At 32.2% G+C, this 23,122-nt stretch overlaps 1 protein-coding gene across 1 annotated transcript in view; it reads right to left on the bottom strand.

Annotated features, from left to right (window-relative positions):
• LOC102800793 (E3 ubiquitin-protein ligase rnf213-alpha-like) overlaps positions 1–23,122 on the bottom strand; it is a 116,229-nt gene that overhangs the window by 13,521 nt on the left and 79,586 nt on the right. The window contains exons 42-66 of the mRNA XM_085505831.1: positions 21,432–21,600; positions 21,233–21,330; positions 20,918–21,139; positions 20,674–20,802; positions 15,516–15,633; positions 15,098–15,413; positions 14,777–14,910; positions 14,496–14,597; positions 14,127–14,288; positions 13,538–13,698; positions 13,071–13,293; positions 12,772–12,969; positions 5,687–5,862; positions 5,316–5,435; positions 5,011–5,076; positions 4,769–4,898; positions 4,290–4,357; positions 3,848–4,001; positions 2,557–2,664; positions 2,282–2,367; positions 1,935–2,117; positions 1,659–1,794; positions 1,358–1,555; positions 855–985; positions 20–510 (exon numbers count right to left, since the gene is read on the bottom strand). Of these exons, the coding sequence (XP_085361957.1) occupies positions 20–510; positions 855–985; positions 1,358–1,555; positions 1,659–1,794; positions 1,935–2,117; positions 2,282–2,367; positions 2,557–2,664; positions 3,848–4,001; positions 4,290–4,357; positions 4,769–4,898; positions 5,011–5,076; positions 5,316–5,435; positions 5,687–5,862; positions 12,772–12,969; positions 13,071–13,293; positions 13,538–13,698; positions 14,127–14,288; positions 14,496–14,597; positions 14,777–14,910; positions 15,098–15,413; positions 15,516–15,633; positions 20,674–20,802; positions 20,918–21,139; positions 21,233–21,330; positions 21,432–21,600 (4,079 nt within the window). The remainder of the gene's footprint in view (positions 1–19; positions 511–854; positions 986–1,357; positions 1,556–1,658; positions 1,795–1,934; positions 2,118–2,281; positions 2,368–2,556; positions 2,665–3,847; positions 4,002–4,289; positions 4,358–4,768; positions 4,899–5,010; positions 5,077–5,315; positions 5,436–5,686; positions 5,863–12,771; positions 12,970–13,070; positions 13,294–13,537; positions 13,699–14,126; positions 14,289–14,495; positions 14,598–14,776; positions 14,911–15,097; positions 15,414–15,515; positions 15,634–20,673; positions 20,803–20,917; positions 21,140–21,232; positions 21,331–21,431; positions 21,601–23,122) is intronic.

Raw genomic sequence — 23,122 nt, 5'->3', positions numbered from 1 at the left:
TAGCTTAATTCGCACCAACCTGATAAAGAAGATTGTTCTCGTACTTCTAATAAATCTTGCATTTTGCGAATATATGTTGTAGTGGTACTCATTTCCGATGACTCAATTTCTTGTCCTGTATCATTACCCCAATCTATCAATGACATAGCACCATGAATGCACATTTTAAGGACTGCTATAGAGTCAAAAGTATCTTCATCATTCAAGCTAAAGAGGTCACTCACAGAATTGGATATAAGGTTACCCATGTCTGGTGAATTGCCTGTTGGAGGTCGCAGATCATCAATATGGGTGGTTATCCAAGGATCAGCTTGAAACCCAAGAAAATCATCACCACCAATCCGCGATAACTGCACAACAAGCACCAAATGTGCATAGTTATTACCAGTGTTCCTACGCTCATCTTGGATAAGGAAACGTGCAAATGGTACTAATTTCAAATTGTGTCTTCCAGAAGCACATTGCAAAACAAGTAAATGTTTTGATTGCATGTCCTTCCTGTAAAATTCACTGTAAAATAATAACAAAATATGAGTATGATACAAGTTTAGTTTTACATCATTGCATTGTAATAATAATAATAATAATAACTTTATTGCATCCTTAGAATTACAAATGTTCTATTGGTTTACAGCAATAAATATATAAGTGATTAAAATAATATCAAAGTATGATAACGTAAAAAAATAGAAAAAAAGAGTCAAGGTATTATATCTAAAGAAAGCTCATTTCTTAAAATGAAAGATTTATGTAAAAATTCCCCTAAAAGTTTTATTATATTTCTGTCATTATTTTTCATTAAATATGTGAATTTTTGCAGGTTGTATGTTGTAGTACAAGTGGCTATTGCTTACCTCATTGCAGTTCTAAATTCTTGTTCAGATCCAAACTGTTGCAGATTCACCAAGAATATATGCCTGTGATTTATTGTTGTCTTACCAACTACTTGTAGTGCATCAGTTAGAAGTTTACCATGTGTGGTAACCTGAAACAGTACAGATGCATTTTGACAATAGGTGACCTAAAAAGTGAAAAATAACGTAACACAAAAACATAACACAGAAAAGACATTGCATTCAACTTCTCAAATATCATCTATTACCAGATTTCATCTTCAAGAAAAACGATGTTAGGGTTCAAATTCTACCTAGACATTAAAGAAAAAGAAATCCATACCTTTACTAAGTGTACTACATCATCAATGGGGATGCCAAATTAATTCAGTTTCATTCTCAAACAAACTGTAGGAACTTTATAGAAACTTCTATAAAGTCCAGAAGTACTTGTGCACAACCAGACCTGGCAATGTTACAAAACATAAAACTATTTCTGATAAGGATTATGCAAATATACATACCTGTGCTAATAGTCTGGTACTATCACCACATGTTTCATAAATATCTGCTAAGAAGTGGGATAGGCTTGTATGACACTGATCAATGAAGTACATGTCAAATATACTATTTGGATTATCTGGGAATTGTGTTTCTGTAAGACGAACAATTGCATCTGGGGTACATGACTGTATAAAACGCTTCTTGGCCAAATCCAATACCTAAAATAAAAATATGCATGATTAATATAATTAACAACTAACATCCAGCAGTATCAAATTACATTAATTTGTTTTATTGTATTTAAAATGATAAACATTGTACCTCCTTCTGATTCCCATGCTGTAGCTTTGTTGAATTGTGTGCTGCAACTACTGTGGAAACATCGTGTACGATGGTTGATACAGCATCTTCAAAGTATCCTATGAAGGCTTCTGACTTGGTAAAGTTGTGTGTTTTGCTTTATGTAAGGAAGTGAAAACAGTATTGATAATTTTTTCAGCTAATGCAATAACATAATTTACAATAAATCAACTAATAAATTCAGTTTGCAATGTTGGGTGCTAGAGAGAAAAGGTTCGGGATAACATTAACTCATACCTTGTGATAACTTGCTGGCGCAGAGTTACAAAGGAGTCTGTCCATTGTCGTAATTGTTCCACTAATGCAAGTTCTTCTGTGGTCAATACATTATTCACGACTATGTAGTGTTTTTCCAGACGATTTATCAGTGGGATAGGATACGTTTGCAACACCACATCACGTTCTGCTATGACAACAAGCCTTTAAAAATAGATTGGTATATATTATACATACTGTCTGTTTTAGATTATTTGTAAATATTGGCAATATCAACTTTATGCATGATGATTATTTTCCTCAGTACCTATGATCACATTGGGTTAATTATACATATACAATAAATAATACTACTGTTATACCCTCACCTGAAGTCTTTATGTACCAATGCATTAAATCGATGCGTTCCAAGACCAAGATTTACATATCGAAGTTCTCCATATTCAATGTAATACTAGAAATTTAGTACAAATCTATTAATTAACTAGTCAAATATGTCATTTTCAACAATTTTATGAAGCACAGGAATATTAAAACTCTCTATTCCATATCAATATCAATAAAACACAACAATTGTCTTATGTCCAAGTGAGTAGTAAAACATAATATCAAACCACATAAGTGAGCGAAGTGTTAAACATACCTGATTCATGGTGTCATACAGGGACTCGTACAGCACTTCAGCATTTATTAGAATAACTGGATGTCCAGTCTCCATACATATCTTTATACGTTTTATATTTCTGCAAACCTAAAATTCAATATTAAACAAAATTAATGCATTATACTAGCATAACACTAATTATACCAATAAGTTATTCATGGCATAACATATCATTGTTCAATAATGAACGAAACTGAAATGTGTCAGCCATTTTAAATCATAACTTGAAACAAATGAGTGTTAATATATGCGACATGATTGCTATGCTTGGTTTTCATGCAAATGAATATATATATATATATAATAATAATATTTATTGCATCTTTAGAAATACAGTATTTCTATCAGTACAGTAGCAATAAAAGTATAATAATAATGAAATAATAAAGAAAGAGAAAATATTATAATGTTAAGTATAAAAGTAAAATGTAATGTGTTAAATTTTTTACTAATACTATTAAGTTTAATAATAATAAAACTAAGACTAATAATAATAAAATTCAAAGCTATCAACTATCTATTCTTTCTTGAAAGGCTTTGTAAATAAACTGTGAAACCTTTTTTATAATTTCACAATCATCTGCACTGAGCAATCGAATGAATGTATTGTGAATGAACATGTGCATATATGTGACATACAAATGTATATACATAAAATTTGAACATGATCAGTCAAGACATTAAACAAAACAAATCAGATATGCAAACCAAATGACATGCATGAAGGTCCCATAATGTCCAATGTATGTACTGAGTTTGATCAAAACTCATTAATATATGGCCGATATTCAGTTTCAGACTGACAGAAATGCCATTCGTCCATTGTAAATCGGATTGTGAAATGAATGGATGTGTATTTGTATCTAGAAATCTAAGAAGTATGTGTAGACAAAATTTCAAAGATACAGGTGAGGACATGCACATATACACAAACACACACACACACATACACAAACACACTGAGATAATACCATAAGTCCCCATCTTTGGACTGCCTCTGAACAGGGACTAATACAACAAATATTACAACTAATATTGCTGGTATACATCCTATTACACATTAAAGTGTCAGTGATTTCCAGTACCAACTAGTAATAAAATACTGAAATAGATTTTTTGTGCGATTATAACCAGAACACATGGCAACTGTTCTTAGTCCTAAGTATATACCATGCTGTCTATAGTACTGCCTTACATCTCATGCAAATATTAAGTAGGGAATTTTCTTTGCTTGATGTGTACAATGTGGAAATAAACAACCGAACAGTACCTGGGAGTATGCTTGATCATTTTTGAAATTACTTCCATATATTACCAATGTTTTCTCATGATCAAGAAATGGTTTTCCGTCATCCTGTTTCATGTTTCTCAAAATATCATATGCTGCACTATTTTTTGTCATGAGTAGCAAATATCTAGTTGTCCTGAAATTGTATAACATAATTAAATTATGGATATTTAGTATGAAATCTCTCTATAACACAACCGTACTTGTGAAGGTGATTAATGTTAACACACTGGTGTCATTATATATTTATTTGGAAATATAATTTTGCCGATCATAATAATCATAATAGATAAATCCTGCCACTATACATCTCACATTTCAAGATTTGTACTGGATGCATATTTAATTTGTATACCAGTTTTATAGTTGCATGTATGAGCACATATTTATTTATTCCATGGGTAGATAAAGCGGCTTGACTTACCCTGTGGACCCTTCACTTAGTAAGTTGGATCTGATAAGGTCAACTGAAGATATATGTTGTGTCTCATTCTGCAGTAGAAATAATCAACAGCATACAATATTCAATTGTCAATTAATAATAAATTAAGCATATTAATTAATAATAAATTTGCAAAAGTGCAAATGGACAAACACCTTTAAACCAGCATTAAACATATGAGGTCATGTATCTGAAAAAAGGGTAATCACATCCTGCCCTGCTATGATAAGGCATCTGTGAATTATTATCTCACTCAGAACAAAGTTTCTGTGAGCATGTTACAGAAAAACTGCCTTCCTCGAGCAAATGGGTGAAAAAAGTGACAAAATCCGATGGTAAAAATTTAAATAATAGTATGACCATGACAAATTTTGATTTTATTAGTAGATCCCTATCACAATATCTTGTCAAGTACGTTTAGGCCATTATAATATTCAATTTTTTGACTCGCGTGTGCTTACCTGTTCATCAAATAACCTGTTTAAATAATACGTATCTTCTTCTCCATTGCAAAAACTTCTGCACAGCTTCTCAAAAATAGTGACTGCTTCAGTACCTTCATGGCCTCCAAAATTTCGACTCACACAATGCCTTAAAATAAATGTCATTGATAAATATATGAGCACACTCATATAAAAATATTATTTACTCAATCACATTTCTGATGATGATATATCTATTGCTATAATTTAAATCATTGTACCTCATTTCTTCCCATGTAAGACACCTTCCTTCTGTTTCTGCCACAGAAGAAACCATTTTAACAAGGCTATAGGAAAACAAATACAATGAGATGCACACTATATTAAATTAATAGAAAGTTCTTGAATATATTTTGTTTGACGAAAAAAAAAAATGGTGATGCTGACTAACGTAGAAAATGAATATTAGTAGTACCAATAAGATAAGCTATAGTATGTGTTATACATGTATAGGTATATGCAAAGTTTTCTCATTAGAAATCAGATCACAAAAAAACAATTATAAACAATTCATCATCACACTTACCAATAGAAATCTCTTAGTCCAAAGTATTCACGTTTCCCAGCACATTTTTGGAACAAATCTAAATATGCTTCTGCCATAGGATGAATTAAATTCTCCATAGACGCATTTGAGGCAATGTCACTGTTATTGCAAAACATATCAAACAATCAACAATAAAAAGTGATTACACCATACGTGTATATCCAATTGTGATGTTTACTGTGATATGTTTTAATAAATAGCTGCAGGCAATTTGTTGATCAACCCGAAATAGAAATTACGACTTGCATGGTATTGAGTCGCATAATAGTACAATGCCACATTTATTTTTTACTGATTTCAAATAGACATCTTCCATACCAGGTTGGATGGAGAAGGCTATGATCACTTACCATGCACTTCTTTCCAATTCTTGTATATTTGGCACATCCCTCACTACAAACACACCTCTATTCATCTTTGCTGGATCGAGAGACCAGTTGGAAAGTCCCATGAAAGCAACTTTCCTCCAAGCAGGAGGGTCATCGATATCTTCAATGCAACCATTTTCCAGCAGTGGATGCAAAGTCTAAAAGAAGGTTGTAAATTTCTGGCAACTTATAAAATGCAAAGTTGTATGTAAATAATACCGGTAATTAGTATTTTGGGTGCTTAGCCTAAATGACAAACTGACCCAAAAGTTGGTATTTTTTCTACATACATAATTCCATATTGCAAATCCTGTATTTTTTAGATATTTTGATATTACCTACTGGCTTAAAGTTGAAGTGAGCCAAAGTGGGGTGGGGGTGGGGGGTTTTGGTTTGTCAATCCTCAGTATAAAAATAATAATCACCAGAAGTGACTTTTTACAGGGGTTTGACTAATGGAAAAAGTGAAGTGAAAATATATAACCTCCTCACTTAACCCACAAGGACAGTACAAATAAATATTCAAAATTGTGAAAATTAAAACTTAATTCCCGAAAGTAATCTGGACACTGTTTATCGAATACTGATTTAATTTATAGGCACTCAGAGACAAACCAGACTGCAGATTTAATATTGAGACAGCCTTGACGCTTAACATATTAAAACAAGCAGCCTGTCGGCTGAGATAGCTCCGCTGTTAGCAATACACATTTCAATTAAAGAACTGAATATATCATTAGACAAGCAGCCTATCGGCTGAGATAGCTCCGCTGTTAGCAATGCACATTTCAATTAAAGAACTGAAGACATCATTAGAAAATGAACAATATGAATAGTATCAAAGCAATCGGACTTACAGTTTTTAACAAGAAGTCGAAAATATCACTTTTTAACAAAAATTACAAAAATATTCACCAAAATTAGAGAATTGAAGATACCATCACAAAATGAACAAATCTGAGAGAGGTCTACATGTAGTACCTATATATGTAGTATCAAAGCAATTGCACTTGCGGTTTTTAACAAGAAGTCGAAAATATCACTTTTTACCAAAAATGACAAAAATATTCACCAAAATTAGAGAATTAAAGATATCATTACAAAATGAACAAATCTGAGAGAGGTCCACATGTAGTACCTATATATGAAATATCAAAGCAATTGCACTTGCGGTTTTTAACAAGAAGTCGAAAATATCACTTTTTACCAAAAATGACAAAAATATTCACCAAAATTAGAGAATTAAAGATATCATTACAAAATGAACAAATCTGAGAGAGGTCCACATGTAGTACCTATATATGTAATATCAAAGCAATTGCACTTACGGTTTTTAACAAGAAGTCGAAAATATCACTTTTTACCAAAAATGACAAAAATATTCACCAAAATTAGAGAATTAAAGATATCATTACAAAATGAATAAATCTGAGAGAGGTCCACATGTAGTACCTATATATGTAATATCAAAGCAATTGCACTTACGGTTTTTAACAAGAAGTCGAAAATATCACTTTTTACCAAAAATGACAAAAATATTCACCAAAATTAGAGAATTGAAGATATCAACATGAAATGAACAAACCTAAGGGAGGTCTACCCAAGGTACATATACACCAAGTATCAAAGCATTCAGGCTTGTAGTTTTCAAAAAGAAGTCGAAAAAGTAAAACATTGACACGGACGACGGACGATGACGACGGACAATCACTCATATGATAAGCTCCGCTCGACAAAGTCGACAGCGGAGCTAAAAATGAACAATATGTATAGTTTCAAAGCAATTGAACTTGCTGTTTTCAAGAATTCGAAAATATTACTTTTTACCAAAAATTACAAAAATAATCATTAAAATTAGATAATTGAAGATATCACCACGAAATGAACAAATCTGAGAGAGCTTTTTCTAAGGTACCTATATGTATAGTATCAAAGCAATTCGAAAATATCACTTTTTACCAAAAAAAACAAAAATATTCACCAAAATTAGAGAACAAGCAGCCTATCGGCTGAGATAACTCCGCTGTTAGAAATGCACATTTCAATTAAAGAACTGAAGACATCATCAGAAAATGAACAATATGTATAGTATCAAAGCAATCGGACTTACAGTTTTTAACAAGAAGTCGAAAATATCACTTTCTACCAAAAATGACCAAAATATTCACCAAAATTAGAGAATTGAAGATATCATCACGAAATGAACAAATCTGAGAAAGGTCTACATGTAGTATCTATATATGTAATATCAAAGCAATTGAACTTTTGGTTTTTAACAAGAAGTCGAAAATATCACTTTTTACCAAATATGACAAAAATATTCACCAAAATTATAGAATCCAAGATATCATCACGAAATGAACAAATCTGAGAAAGGTCTACATGTAGTATCTAAATATGTAATATCAAAGCAATTGAACTATTGGTTTTTAACAAGAAGTCGAAAATATCACTTTTTACCAAAAATTACAAAAATATTCACGAAAATTAGAGAATTGAAGATATCATCACAAAATGAACAAATCTGAGAGAGGTCCACATGTAGTACCTATATATGTAGTATCAAAGCAACTGGACTTGCGGTTTTTAACAAGAAGTCGAAAATATCACTTTTTACCAAAAATGATAAAAATATTCACCAAAATTAGAGAATTAAAGATATCATTACAAAATGAACAATTCTGAGAGAGGTCCACATGTAGTACCTATATATGTAATATCAAAGCAATTGCACTTGCGGTTTTTAACAAGAAGTCGAAAATATCACTTTTTACCAAAAATGACAAAAATATTCACCAAAATTAGAGAATTGAAGATATCATTACAAAATGAACAAATCTGAGAGAGGTCCACATGTAGTACCTATATATGTAATATCAAAGCAATTGCACTTGCGGTTTTTAACAAGAAGTCGAAAATATCACTTTTTACCAAAAATGACAAAAATATTCACCAAAATTAGAGAATTGAAGATATCAACATGAAATGAACAAACCTAAGAGAGGTCTACCCAAGGTACATATACACCAAGTATCAAAGCATTCAGGCTTGTAGTTTTCAAGAAGAAGTCGAAAAAGTAAAACATTGACGCGGACGACGACGACGGACAATCACTCATATGATAAGCTCCGCTCGACAAAGTCGACAGCGGAGCTAATTAAAGATATCATCACAAAATGAACAAATTTGATAGAGGTCCACATGTACTGGTAGTACCTATATATGTAATATCAAAGCAATCGTACTTGTGGTTTTTAACAAAAAGTCTAAAATATCACTTTTTCACAAAAATTACAAAAATATTCACAAAAATTAGAGAATAAAGATATAATAACAAAATGAACAAATTTGAGAGAGGTCCACATGTGGTACCTATATATGTAATATCAAAGTAATCGGACTTGTGGTTTTTAACAAGAAGTCGAAAATATCACTTTTCATCAAAATTAGAGAATTGAAGATATTGTCACAAAATCAACAAATCTGACAGAGGGTCCACATGATATACCTACATATACAATATCAAAGCAATTGGACAAGCAGTTTTCAATGAGAAGTCGAAAATATAATTTTTTACCCAAAATGACAAAAATATTCATCAAAATTAGAGAAATGAAGATATCATCACGAAATAAACAAATCTTAGAGAGGTCCACCAAAGGTACCTACCGGTACATACCAAGTATCAAAGCATATTGGGCTAGCTGTTTTCAAGAAGTCGAAAATAGCATTTTTTACCAAAAATGCCAAAAATATTCGCTATAAATAAGACAATTGAACAAATCTGAGAAAGAACCACTCAAGATACCTTCCTAGAAAGTTTCACAGCTATACAGTTTGTGGTTTGTAAGAAGAAGTCGAAAATGTAAAGTTGACGATGGCGAAGACGCCGATGGACAATCAGTAATACTATGAGCTCTGCTCGATTTCATCGACAGCGGAGCTAAAAATTAAATTCATAATTTGATTATAAAAAACAAGCAGCCTATCGGCTGAGATAGCTCCGCTGTTAGCAATGCACATTTCAATTAAAGAACTGAAGACATCATTAGAAAATGAACAATATGAATAGTATCAAAGCAATCGGACTTACAGTTTTTAACAAGAAGTCGAAAATATCACTTTTTACCAAAAATTACAAAAATATTCACCAAAATAAATTAATTAGAGAATTGAAGACATCATCACAAAACGAACAAATCTGAGAGAGGTCCACATGTAGTACCTATATATGTAATATCAAAGCAATCAGACTTACAGTTTTCAACAAGAAGTCGAAAATATCACTTTTTACCAAAAATGACAAAAATATTCACCAAAATTAGAGAATTGAAGATATCATCACAAAATGAACAAATCTGAGAGAGGTCCACATGTAGTACCTATATATGTAATATCAAAGCAATCAGACTTGCGGTTTTTAACAAGAAGTCGAAAATATCAGTTTTTACCAAAAATGACAAAAATATTCACCAAAATTAAAGAATTAAAGATATCATTACAAAATTAACAAATCTGAGAGAGGTCCACATGTAGTACCTATAGATGTAATATCAAAGCAATTGCACTTGCGGTTTTTAACAAGAAGTCAAAAATATCACTTTTTACCAAAAATGACAAAAATATTCACTAAAATTAGAGAATTGAAGATATCATCACGAAATAAACAAATCTGAGAGAGGTCCACATGTAGTACCTATATATGTAGTATCAAAGCAATTGGACTTGCGGTTTTTAACAAGAAGTCAAAAATATCACTTTTCACCAAAAAATGACAAAAATATTCACCAAAAATAGAGAATTAAAGATATCATTACAAAATGAACAAATCTGAGAGAGGTCCACATGTAGTACCTATATATGTAACATCAAAGCATTTGCACTTGCGGTTTTTTACAAGAAGTCGAAAATATCACTTTTTACCAAAAATGACAAAAATATTCACCAAAATTAGAGAATTAAAGATATCATTACAAAATGAACAAATCTGAGAGAGGTCCACATGTAGTACCTATATATGTAATATCAAAGCAATTGCACTTGCGGTTTTTAACAAGAAGTCGAAAATATCAGTTTTTACCAAAAATGACAAAAATATTCACCAAAATTAGAGAATTGAAGATATCATCACGAAATGAACAAATCTGAGAGAGGTCCACATGTAGTACCTATATATGTAATATCAAAGCAATTGCACTTGCGGTTTTTAACAAGAAGTCGAAAATATCAGTTTTTACCAAAAATGACAAAAATATTCACCAAAATTAGAGAATTAAAGATATCAACATGAAATGAACAAACCTAAGAGAGGTCTACCCAAGGTACATATACACCAAGTATCAAAGCATTTAGGCTTGTAGTTTTCAAGAAGAAGTCGAAAAAGTAAAACATTGACACGGACGACGGACGAACAATCACTCATATGATAAGCTCCGATCGACAAAGTCGACAGTGGAGCTAAAAATCATTTTCAGAAAAAAAAAATTATTATCCAACTCCTAGCCTATTTTTATGCAAAGATTTAAAAAAAAATATTTTTGATTGATTTAGGTGATTATATCATATTTTTATGTTCTTCTACCTATATAACCAAACAAAAACATAGTTGAACTATGGTGACCTTTCCCTTTGTTATATAATATAATTCCCTTTATAATAGTTTGTTTCAATATAAATATGCATTGTCATAATTAATTTTGAATACAAACAAGTTTTGGGGGTGAACCAACAGTGGGGAACCAGTCTACCGAATGTCTTTAAAAGACGTAAATATCTTACAAAAACATTGGTGCCTTATTTGTTTTAAGGGACATAATTTTCAGCTTTATTCAAAGTAATTCAGATATTTTAGTATAAAAACAAATGCCTCATCGCAGAAAAACAGTGCTGCATTTAGACGTGAATAGATTCATAAACATGCAAGATAACAGAAAATCTTAGCTGGCTTTTGTCCAAGTATTTTGTACAGGTGTCTGTCAAAAATTAATGATTCACTGAGACAAATATGAACTGCCTCATTGTGTGACTACTGTATTATATGAAAAACAAACAAAAACACCCTCTATGAATAGCTTTCATGTTGCAAGCTCTGCTTTGTATGCAAATCAACTTAAATAGTTAGTTGGTGTCCAGTGGAGGGAGAAGTCAACAGTACTGTTGCCTCCTGAGAATCTACATCTTCAAACACTGCAATCTTTGTTTTTGAAGTGCGTTTTTAAACTAGTATTATAAAAACTCTATTATTCTGTTCTAATAGCTGAAACATATTCCTGTGAGTTTTCATTTGTCGAATGAACTGTTTGTCAAATACCGAATACATATATTTTAGAACAATTTTCTTTTCAAAATGTGGATGAAACGTTTTGCTTTTAATGTATTTTTTATGTATTGTTTTTGATTTGATAACTTTGAACTAAACAGATTTTCTATTAGCTTCAGATCTTGATCAAAGTTTGGCACCCAGTTCATAGGAGTGCTTATATTGATTTTCTGACATCTTGTTTTCTGTAAAGATTTTATTGGTAGGTTTGCAAATGTGTATCAGACTGTGCAAAAAATCTCTCCATGAGTTGGTTTTGAAACCCAGTATAGTATTCCCATGGGATTTGGGGGATACATTACCAAGGAAATTATTACAAGATAAATGATTTGCTTCATTGAACACATACAACAATGCATATTTCCACTGAGATCAGTGACCTTTGATGTGTATCACCAGTGATTAGTCAAGTAGAAACAGTCAAAATATTTTATCAGATTTTCTCAATTTTTGCATGATATTTTCATACAGGACATCTGTTGTTCAAACTCAGGGAAGACTTTATACTGATGAATAAGGTGACCAAGTTTGATGAAGTTTAGAATAGAATTAGTAAAGTTATTATGCACACAATAACAATTATTAAACAACGACAACGCCAGACACAATTTTTCCCTTAATATACCTTTCCCTTCCATCTTTGATGGTACGGGCAAGGTAAAAAAGATAAAATAAAATTAATTTTTCACCTCGCCCATAAGCTAGCATCTACTAATCATGAATTAACAAAAGTTATACCAATACACACCTTCAATGGCATAAGAGGAGAATCTTCAGCCAGGCCGACCTCATCAAGCACAACAACACCCATATTTTCATCCTGATCACCACCTGTTGGGTTGTCATCTTGGCATTGCTGTTTCTGGAAAGCAGCGCAATGATCGAAAGTCTCTATAATATTTTCTGGAGTTGAATGCTGGCTGCATTGACAAGACCACATCTGTGCCTAATGAAGAAAATTGTGATGGAAATGATCATGTGACTGATAATGTTACTGTCACAATATAAATTAGACAAACAACCGACAAAACTTTAGCTGATACGCACCCCTTTCATTTTTCGGAATAGGTTAGAAGATGAACTCTTCCCCTTCATATTGTTATCTACAATTGTCTTTGCAAGTGATTTGGAGCTTCCAGGTTTTCCAACGACAAATATAGGAATTTTTAATTGTAGACAAACTGTTATCATAAACACATTTTCCTTCAATGCCTCATTTCGTGCTATATTAGGGTTCAATTTGATTGAGTCCACAAATATGTCTTGACACCTGATAAAATACAAAATTACATATGATTATAGACCATACATGTACACATTTGTTCAATGTGTATAACAGCAGCAAACTATATCATACAAATCCAAATTATCTGTGGATTATATGCAACTTTTCATAGAAATATGAACCTTTGATTAAATAACAAAACAAATTAATATATTTAAAATAATGCAATGTAAAATAAAGAAACTTGTATTACGTTAGACACTTATTTATTATACACTCAGTTACATACCACGATATTTCCTTTTGTATAGTTAGTTGTCCTTCTGGTAATAAATGTTTATCTTCAAGAGATTTGGCAATGTGTTCTCTGTATTTGAGTCGGTTAGTCAGACATGCATGATAACACACTCCCAACGCAAGTATTATACATCTTCTTATCTTTGTATTTATCTTTGAAAATTAAGTATTACAAATGTTATTAATTGTGTTGCCAAATTTGGGAAATTACCCCCCCCCCCCAGTACCAATAGAGCTTTTATTGTTAAACAATGATTGATAAATTGGAGTTCATGTGTCATTTGGCAGAGTACACAGTGTACAATTACACCATCAAGTTAATTGAAATCATCCTAGTCATCAGGCATGCCAGAACAGCAGAAGGGCACTAAACTGAATCGAATAAATGGGGGTGCACATGTTATAAATTATGTACTGTGTTTCATTAAATGAGTTTAGTCAACATGAGTTGAACAATCCATAGCAATAGCTATAATTTGGACTAGTACAAACCAAGACTATAAAGCAGTTAAACTACAGTTTAAAATGGCATAATAGTTCTTGTTCATAAACTACCATGCAGTAGTATAATGATTACTAACCTTATGTTGACGACCCATGAAAGTTGTAAATACCGGTACATTGCGTTGTTCTTGTTCCTTTCTATACATTTCAGATGCAAACAGTTCGTAATGCTCAACAAACCATTTATAAACAATCACTGTACGTTCAATATCTCTAAGACTAACAAATCTACACTCGTCCTGGAAACATTGAGATTGGATTAATATGTCATGTTAGGCTGCGCATAAAGGAACTTGGCACTCACTCACCGACTCACTCACCGACTCACCCACCGACTCACTCACCGACTCACCCACCGACTCACCCACCGACTCACTCACCGACTCACCCACTCAATTATCCACTCACTAACAACACACACATTAACATGTAAGAAAACTACTCACGTTTTCACTTCTCATGAAACGTTGTGAGGCTGACAGCACTGTGATTAAGAGGAATCTCTCAATAGCAATCATTGATTTGTCTCTGTTAATGCTATTCATAAGCTGTAATACATATAATACATCATGCATAAATATAATAATAAATATAATAAATGCATAAATATAATAATTGTCTCATACAATAAGCAGCTGGGCAAAATAACCTTCTAATATTATGTACAACTAAACTATTTATGATAGATATAAATTGGAAGTAAATGTAGAAATGATATATTACTTACATTGTTTTTTACGATACTCGCTATGTATGCTTGTTCAACTTCATCACTAAGTTGTCCAAAGTCCCACACAAATGACATAAGTCGTGGTGGCAACTGTTGCACACGGTATACAAGATGTCGCATTGGAATTGTACCTGTATGAGACAGAGATTCACACATTGTAGTAGTTCTTGTTTTCAAGAACAATGTCCTGGTCATTATGAGATGGAGCTAACCAATTATTGCTTCTAGAGAAGATGAATCATATGTCAAAACTAACATATAATCAATACCATATTGTAAACACAAATTGATTATATTTCAAATAAATGTAATTCATACCCATTTTTTCCTCTGAATCATCTGCATGCACTCTAAATCCTAAGCCAGCAGCTTCAAGTGTTTTAATCGCTTCTTCAGTGTGTTTTCTATAAGGGTTGCAAGCTGCAACAAACTTAAGGCTCTTAGTGGAAAGAGGGCGTCCTTCTAGTGTAGAGTCTGTCATTATCTCTTTAATGACGCCAAGGGCATCAGTTGTGTTGGCTTCGTCAAAGAATAATACAGTATCAATTCCAAAATTGCCTTCATTTTCTTCAGCAAGCTTCTCTGCTTCTTTCACTTTCTCAACAATATTATTGGAAGTTGTACCGCCGTGAACCTGTGTATAATTATAATGGAATAAAGGATACAATAACAAACTGCAAAGCTCCAAACTTTTAATGTTTTCGATTTCTATATAGTTTTAACATGGCGAACATACTTTCATAACCATGAAGTTTCGCGGTCTCTTCCTACCACCCATCAGTGCACAAAGGTATTTAACAAGTCTTGTTTTTCCACATCCAGTCTCTCCCATAATTACCACTGGTGTGTCACATCTGCCATATTACATAAGGAAACAGAATCATGTAATTTGAATTAGAGAGACAGACAAAAATATAAACACACAAGGGTAATTACTCTCACCACTGAAAGCAGACACATTCATGTTAGGCTATAATGCACTGCCCCAAAAAGGCAGATTGAAGATGTACAGGTGCAGTCTGAATCTCTGATGTCAGAAACGAAGTACACAATATATTCCGCATAATGATATCATTCAGAACAAACTACAAAGTTTGCTTTCAGAGACAAGTTCATGTCCACCAGCAGTGATAATCACCTGAGTGAAAGTACCGGTATACATCAATTCACATTATATATTATAAGTATGATTCAAACTGATGACATGACAAATGCACTTACAATGACTAAACATGTACATTTCTAATATTTGTTAGTCCTCGTTGGAACAAAGTTCAAAACTTGCACTTATAATTCGGTTTTGATCCGTCCACCTGAAATTACATTTCATAACCCTCTGAACTGGATTCGTTCATTATTTGCATGTGCCTAGTACTTTAATGTGGGACATGCAGTGGTTTAACGATTTGAACCAAGATGGTTGATTGGCAGCCATTTGGTTTTATGAAAATGTTGTATCCTGCACATGCTTTACTTTGTTCAAATTTGGTACATACATTATACATATTAAGAACTTAAAGAACTTAAGATGTGTTACACAATGAAACCAAAACACCATAAACAGATTGGAAAACGAGGAATCTCCATATCATATTGGAATGTACAGGGTATAAGACAAAAAATAGAAGATAATGACTTCATAAAATGCATAGAAAACCATGATATAATAGGTCTTGGGGAAACCTGGCTGAACAAGGACTCTCTGAATACACTCAACATACCAGGATACTACAGTCACTCAATAATAAGAAGTAAACAGCCAGGTGGAGGACTATCAATACTAATAAACGAACAAATCAAGAAAGGTATCAAAATTGAAGATGTAGACTCTGAAGACATGCTTTGGTGCAAGTTGAAAAAAGACTTTTTCAACTTAGAAGAGGATATCTATTTATGCTATGTGTATCACCCACCAATGAATTCAAAACACTGCATGCCAGATTTCTTCACTAGACTAGAAAATAATATTGCAAACTATTCTCAACTTGGAAACACTATTATACTAGGAGATTTTAATAGTAGGACAGGAAGACTTGTTGACTTTATAGACAATAGTGATGAATTCACATCCTTGCCACATTATTTTCAAAATGATATCACTGATACATTCCGAAATAACAGAGATGTTATAACCAATACGCAGGGTAAAACTTTGACAGACCTATGTAAAACTTGTGATGTTAGAATTCTGAATGGCAGAATACCAGGTGATTGTAGTGGTAACTTCACATGTTATCATTACAACGGAGCTAGCATGGTAGATTATGCAATAGCTGGATCTAAACTCATTGAGAAATTTCTGTACTTTAAAGTACATAATTTTACTTATATGTCAGACCACTGCCAGATTTCCTGCCTTCTTAGACTTGATAAAAACATTAAACTAGATAGAATTAGTACAAATACAAATACTCTAAATAATCTGCCAAATAGTAATATATGGGATAAACTATCAGTGTTTAATTATCATGATACCCTAGCCTCTAAAGCTATTCAAGATAAAATCAAAACTTTCCTAAATAATAATTACAATGAAGATAAAGACATAAATAAAGCAGTGGATGATTTTAACTCAATAGTCACCAGTTCAGCTAATCAGGTATTTCGTAGGAAAAATAATAAAAATAACAATAACAAATTTAAACCAAAGAATAACAAAAGATGGTTTGATAAGGAGTGTAAAATTCTCAAAAAAGTTGTATCTGAAACAGCCAAACTACTTAATAAATTCCCTTATGACACTAAACTAAGAGAAACATTTTTTGGCAAAAAAAAAAAAATTCAAAAAAATGATTAAATACAAAAGAAAAAAGGAGGAAAATATAATCGTTAACAAATTAAAACAACTTAACAATAACAACCCTATAGAATTCTGGAAAATCATTAACAATTTAAGAGACTCAAATAAGGATCAGGATAATCCAATCTCACCAGAGAAATGAGTTGATTATTATAAAAAGTTAAACAGCAATGACAAGATGAATGACTTTCAAAATCAATCTACCGTAATCCAATTCCACCAAAATGGAAAGAATTCTATGGACAATTAAATAATAATGCTACTGATTATAATAATACTGTTTTTCAAAAACAGATAATCTGTAACATCTCAGCTATGGAAGAAAAAGAACATTTTAAAAATTATAATTTAAATAATGAGATATCTGAAAAAGAAATTAGGCTAGCCATTAAAAAACTAAAGAGTAAAAAATCATCAGGATATGATGGTTATTGCCCAGAATTACTTAAATACAGTTCAGACTTCCTAATTCAGCCCCTACATAAACTATTTAATATAATCCTGGACTCGGGTATTTATCCAGATCTTTGGAATATTAGTATTATCTCTCATATTTTCAAGAAAGGAGACAAAACTGACCCAGATAATTATAGAGGAATAGCTGTATCTAGTTGTGTAGGTAAAACTTTCTGTAGTATAATTAACACTAGAATTAGTCAATATACCGAAGATAATAACATTATAAATAATAACCAGGCAGGATTTCGTAGGGGATATCGTACTACAGATCAGATATTTGTATTGAAAACTATTGTCAACAAATACTTGAAATCAAAGGGAAAATTGTATTCATATTTCATAGACTTTCGAAAAGCATTTGATAAAATCTGGAGACAGGGGCTTTTCTATAAATTACTTAATAATGGTATAAATGGGAAAATCTATAACATCATTAAAAATATGTATCTAAATACAAAATCATGCATTCGTTTCAAAAATAAAATTACACCCATATTTGAAACGACCAAGGGTGTTAGGCAGGGTTGTGTCATTAGCCCAATGCTTTTTAATTTGTTTATTAATGACTTAAATAATTCACTAGAAGATGAATCATTAGATCCAGTTACATTGAATAACTGTAAAATTAGTTCCCTACACTATGCAGATGATCTAGTGTTAATATCTGAAACAAAAAATGGTCTACAAAATGCACTAAATAGTTTAGAGGTTTATTGTCATAAATGGAAACTTCAGGTAAATCTGACAAAAACAAAAGTTGTTATTTTCAGACGAGGAACACTAAAAAATACAGAAAAATTCTATTATAATGAACAAAATATTACCTGTGTAGACATGTACAACTACCTGGGTATAAACATAAAGTCAAATGGCTGCTACACTGAAGCCAAACAAAATTTAGCAGATAAAGCAGCCCGAGCAATGTATGCATTGAAACAGTTCCTACCACCAGAAACAAATTGTAGAATTGTATTAGAATACATGTCTACGACAATTCATTTGGCTTTTGATTTTGGCTTTGATTTTGATGGGAAAACAGCATGATTTTTTTTTAATCAAGAAATTAGTTGTTTTTGAAAAAATCAAGTCAAAATGACTGTTAAATTTTTGAAAGTTCTCTTTGTGAAAGTTTTCTTTGTGCTTGTCGCAAGTGTGTCCTTGAAACTTGAGTCCCAAGTGGCAAATACAACAGATTGTTTATTTACATCAAATTTGAACACTGTTGTGTAACGACCCCTTCGCAAAGAAAAACATAGATCACAAGTGAAAGTAAAACAAATTGAGGTGCATGTCTATGTCATTGCACTTGCTAAAATGCAAGTCTGAGGATCGGAATGAGGCACTAAATTACATTACCATACATCTCATGAATATGAATGCTTGTTGCCATAGTGCCCTCAAATAAATCTTTACATGAGGCTTACAATGTTAACATATGTGTAATGACCGAATTTGAGATTCTGGGATAAGGAATATAACAATTGCAACTATTTGTAATTGTATTGTTAGTTCTGGACTAAAGTGGCTAATAGACCCTTTGTACAAGTCAAGCGCCCTCTTGTGTTGAATAATATGGTGAAAGCTGTGTCCTCAAATTTGCAGTTTTAATAAATATCAGTTCAATTAAAATAATGCGTTGAATACAATTTAATGTTTGTCATGCCTCTAATTTAAATTCCCATGGGAGGGGGTGTCAAACAATGATGATCTATCTGAATTACACTTGCCCATCTAGATCATAAAATTAAAAGAACTCCCCTCGCAGGGGGATAGTTCGTCAGTTTTTTAGTGTAAAATGTCCATATCCCCATAACCATATCTGAGAGGCAGAAAGCAATCTCAGATATGCGAAAGGCGCTTACTCGTTTTATTTTCAAAAAACAAGATGGCTGCCAGTCGGCCATTTTGAATTGAATTGCTAAACACTGCATGTGTATACGTCCCACATAAAGTACTAGGCACATGCAAAAAATGAATGGAATTGGTCCCAAAAGATTCTAAAATATGACTCCGAACGGATGGATGCATGGACGGTCAGTCGGAGGACATGTATCCTAACATGTACCAAATTTGAATGAAAACTGACAAAGCATGTGCAAAATACAACATTTTCAAAAAACAAGATGGCTGCCAGTCGGTCATTTTGAATCAAATCACTAAACCATGTGCATATGTCCCACATAAAGTACTAGGCACATGCAAAGAATGAACAGAATCAGCCCAAAGGATTCTGAAATATGACTTCGAACGGATGGATGCACGGACGTATGGACGGACGAAGACCAATTATAAGTCCTCGTTTTCGAACTTCGTTCGAACGGGGACTAATAAACTGAGCATTGAGGAGAAAATTTTACTCTTTTTTTTTTTAAAGGTGATAACACTGTTGAAACACAGTTTACCCATTCACGCTAGCCACAATAAGCATCAGACTCTTGAATAGACTCTAATCTAGGCGTCAGGAAAGATTGAAATGTTTGAAGAATTATGCCTATTCAAGAGATTATATGGTAATCACTAGTGAGTAATAATTAACACTTGCAAAATTTCACTTGTGAAAGACAGCATTTCTTCTAAGGTAGACTTGAATTGTCCAACTGACAATATGTTAACTATATGCAATTGTCTACCCTACCTGAATCGTAGTAATATACCCATCATCTTGGTCACGTTATCTGTAATCAGTTCATATGTTGGATCAGGATCATTAGCTGCTCTGTCCGACATACCTAGGACTCTGCACAGGTAACGAACCTTCTCTTTCCTATAATGACACACATGAGTAATTATTACAGTACAGTGTAATTCCAATGCGCAGTGCAGTACATGTTCACATGATATGATTTAACATATAACATACCTTAACAAATATAACATACCTTGGAAGTCTGTCAAAATCAAATTTTGGCTTTGCCTGATCTACATAGGAAAACTTTGCCCCATTGTCTTCTAATGCCGTCTGCAGCTGTTTTTCCAATATTATGCCAGGAACTACAATATCAGGGTGAGTTGGACTCACTAAAGAGCCATCTCGGCCGACTTTAAATCCGTGGAATGTCATTGTTGTGCCATCTTTATTGAAAAAGATGTAAGGATGGGCCCTGTAATAGATATATGCCGCAATTAAATGCTTTTAAATTGATGGAAACATAAACATTTACAAAAGATTGTCAAATATATTATTTTCAACTCACATTTGCTCCCAACGTCGACGCACTTGGTACATGGGTTCATCTGTTGACATGGCACCTATGCTTTCATCTGAAATTTCAAGACTAGGTGTGGCAAAGTCCTAGAATAAACATATTAATAATACATGAGTTAAATCACACTAGTTTTTCGTAGATATAAAAAAAGGAATATTTGAATACAAATATTTTCATATAACATTACCTGTGCCACAACAATCATAAAATGTAAGGCAAATCGACTAAATCCAGGTAGGTCCTCACTAGCAAGTTTGCCGCAGAATGGACTCTCCTCCCAATTCACAAGTTGTTCATTTAAAAATGATACAAACTGGTGAATAACAGACCATGAAGGTTTCTGAACTCCACAGTATCTGTTTGGGAAAAAATAATATCAATATATTATAAGTTTATATAATATCAGTTTATAAGTTATACAGTTGGGATGCACATACTTTTTAATATATCATCTCGGCAGAATGTTGATTCCTTGGTTGTTTTGTGATAGCTCCACTGTTAGCAATGCACATTTCAATTAAAAGAACTGAAGATATCACAAAATGAACAAATCTGAGAGAGGTCTACCTGAGATACCTATATGTATAATATCAAAGCAATAAAACTTGCAGGTTTTAACAAGAAGTCAAAAATATCACTTTTTACCAAAAATGACAAAAATATTCATCAAAATTAGAGAATTAAAGATATCATCCTGAAATGAACAAATCTGAGGTCTACCCAAAGTACAAATACACCAAGTATCAAAGCAATCAGGCTTGTAGTTTTCAAGACAAGCAGCCTATCGGCTGAGATAGCTCCGCTGTTAGAAATGCACATTTCAATTAAAGAACTGAAAACATCATCAGAAAATGAACAATATGTATAGTATCAAAGCAATCGGACTTACAGTTTTTAACAAGAAGTCGAAAATATCACTTTCTACCAAAAATGACTAAAATATTCACCAAAATTAGAGAATTGAAGATATCATCACGAAATGAACAAATCTGAGAATAGTCTACATGTAGTATCTATATATTATGTAATATCAAAGCAATTGAACTTTTGGTTTTTAACAAGAAGTCGAAAATATCACTTTTTACCAAATATGACAAAAATATTCACCAAAATTATAGAATCCAAGATATCATCACGAAATGAACAAATCTGAGAAAGGTCTACATGTAGTATCTAAATATGTAATATCAAAGCAATTGAACTATTGGTTTTTAACAAGAAGTCGAAAATATCACTTTTTACCAAAAATTACAAAAATATTCACGAAAATTAGAGAATTGAAGACATCATCACAAAATGAACAAATCTGAGAGAGGTCCACATGTAGTACCTATATATGTAATATCAAAGCAATCGGACTTGTGGTTTTTAACAAGAAGTCGAAAATATCACTTTTTACCAAAAATTACAAAAATATTCACCAAAATTAGAGAATTGAAGATATCATCACAAAATGAACAAATCTGAGAGAGGTCTACATGTAGTACCTATATATGTAGTATCAAAGCAATTGGACTTGCGGTTTTTAACAAGAAGTCGAAAATATCACTTTTTACCAAAAATGATAAAAATATTCACCAAAATTAGAGAATTAAAGATATCATTACAAAATGAACAATTCTGAGAGAGGTCCACATGTAGTACTTATATATGTAATATCAAAGCAATTGCACTTGCGGTTTTTAACAAGAAGTCGAAAATATCACTTTTTACCAAAAATGACAAAAATATTCACCAAAATTAGAGAATTAAAGATATCATTACAAAATGAACAAATCTGAGAGAGGTCCACATGTAGTACCTATATATGTAATATCAAAGCAATTGCACTTGCGGTTTTTAACAAGAAGTCGAAAATATCACTTTTTACCAAAAATG

Source organism: Saccoglossus kowalevskii, chromosome 2 (genome assembly GCF_978046115.1).
Source record: "Saccoglossus kowalevskii chromosome 2, keSacKowa6.1, whole genome shotgun sequence".
In the NCBI taxonomy this organism is placed as follows: domain Eukaryota; kingdom Metazoa; phylum Hemichordata; class Enteropneusta; family Harrimaniidae; genus Saccoglossus; species Saccoglossus kowalevskii.
This window is presented reverse-complemented; position numbering and strand designations above follow the sequence as displayed.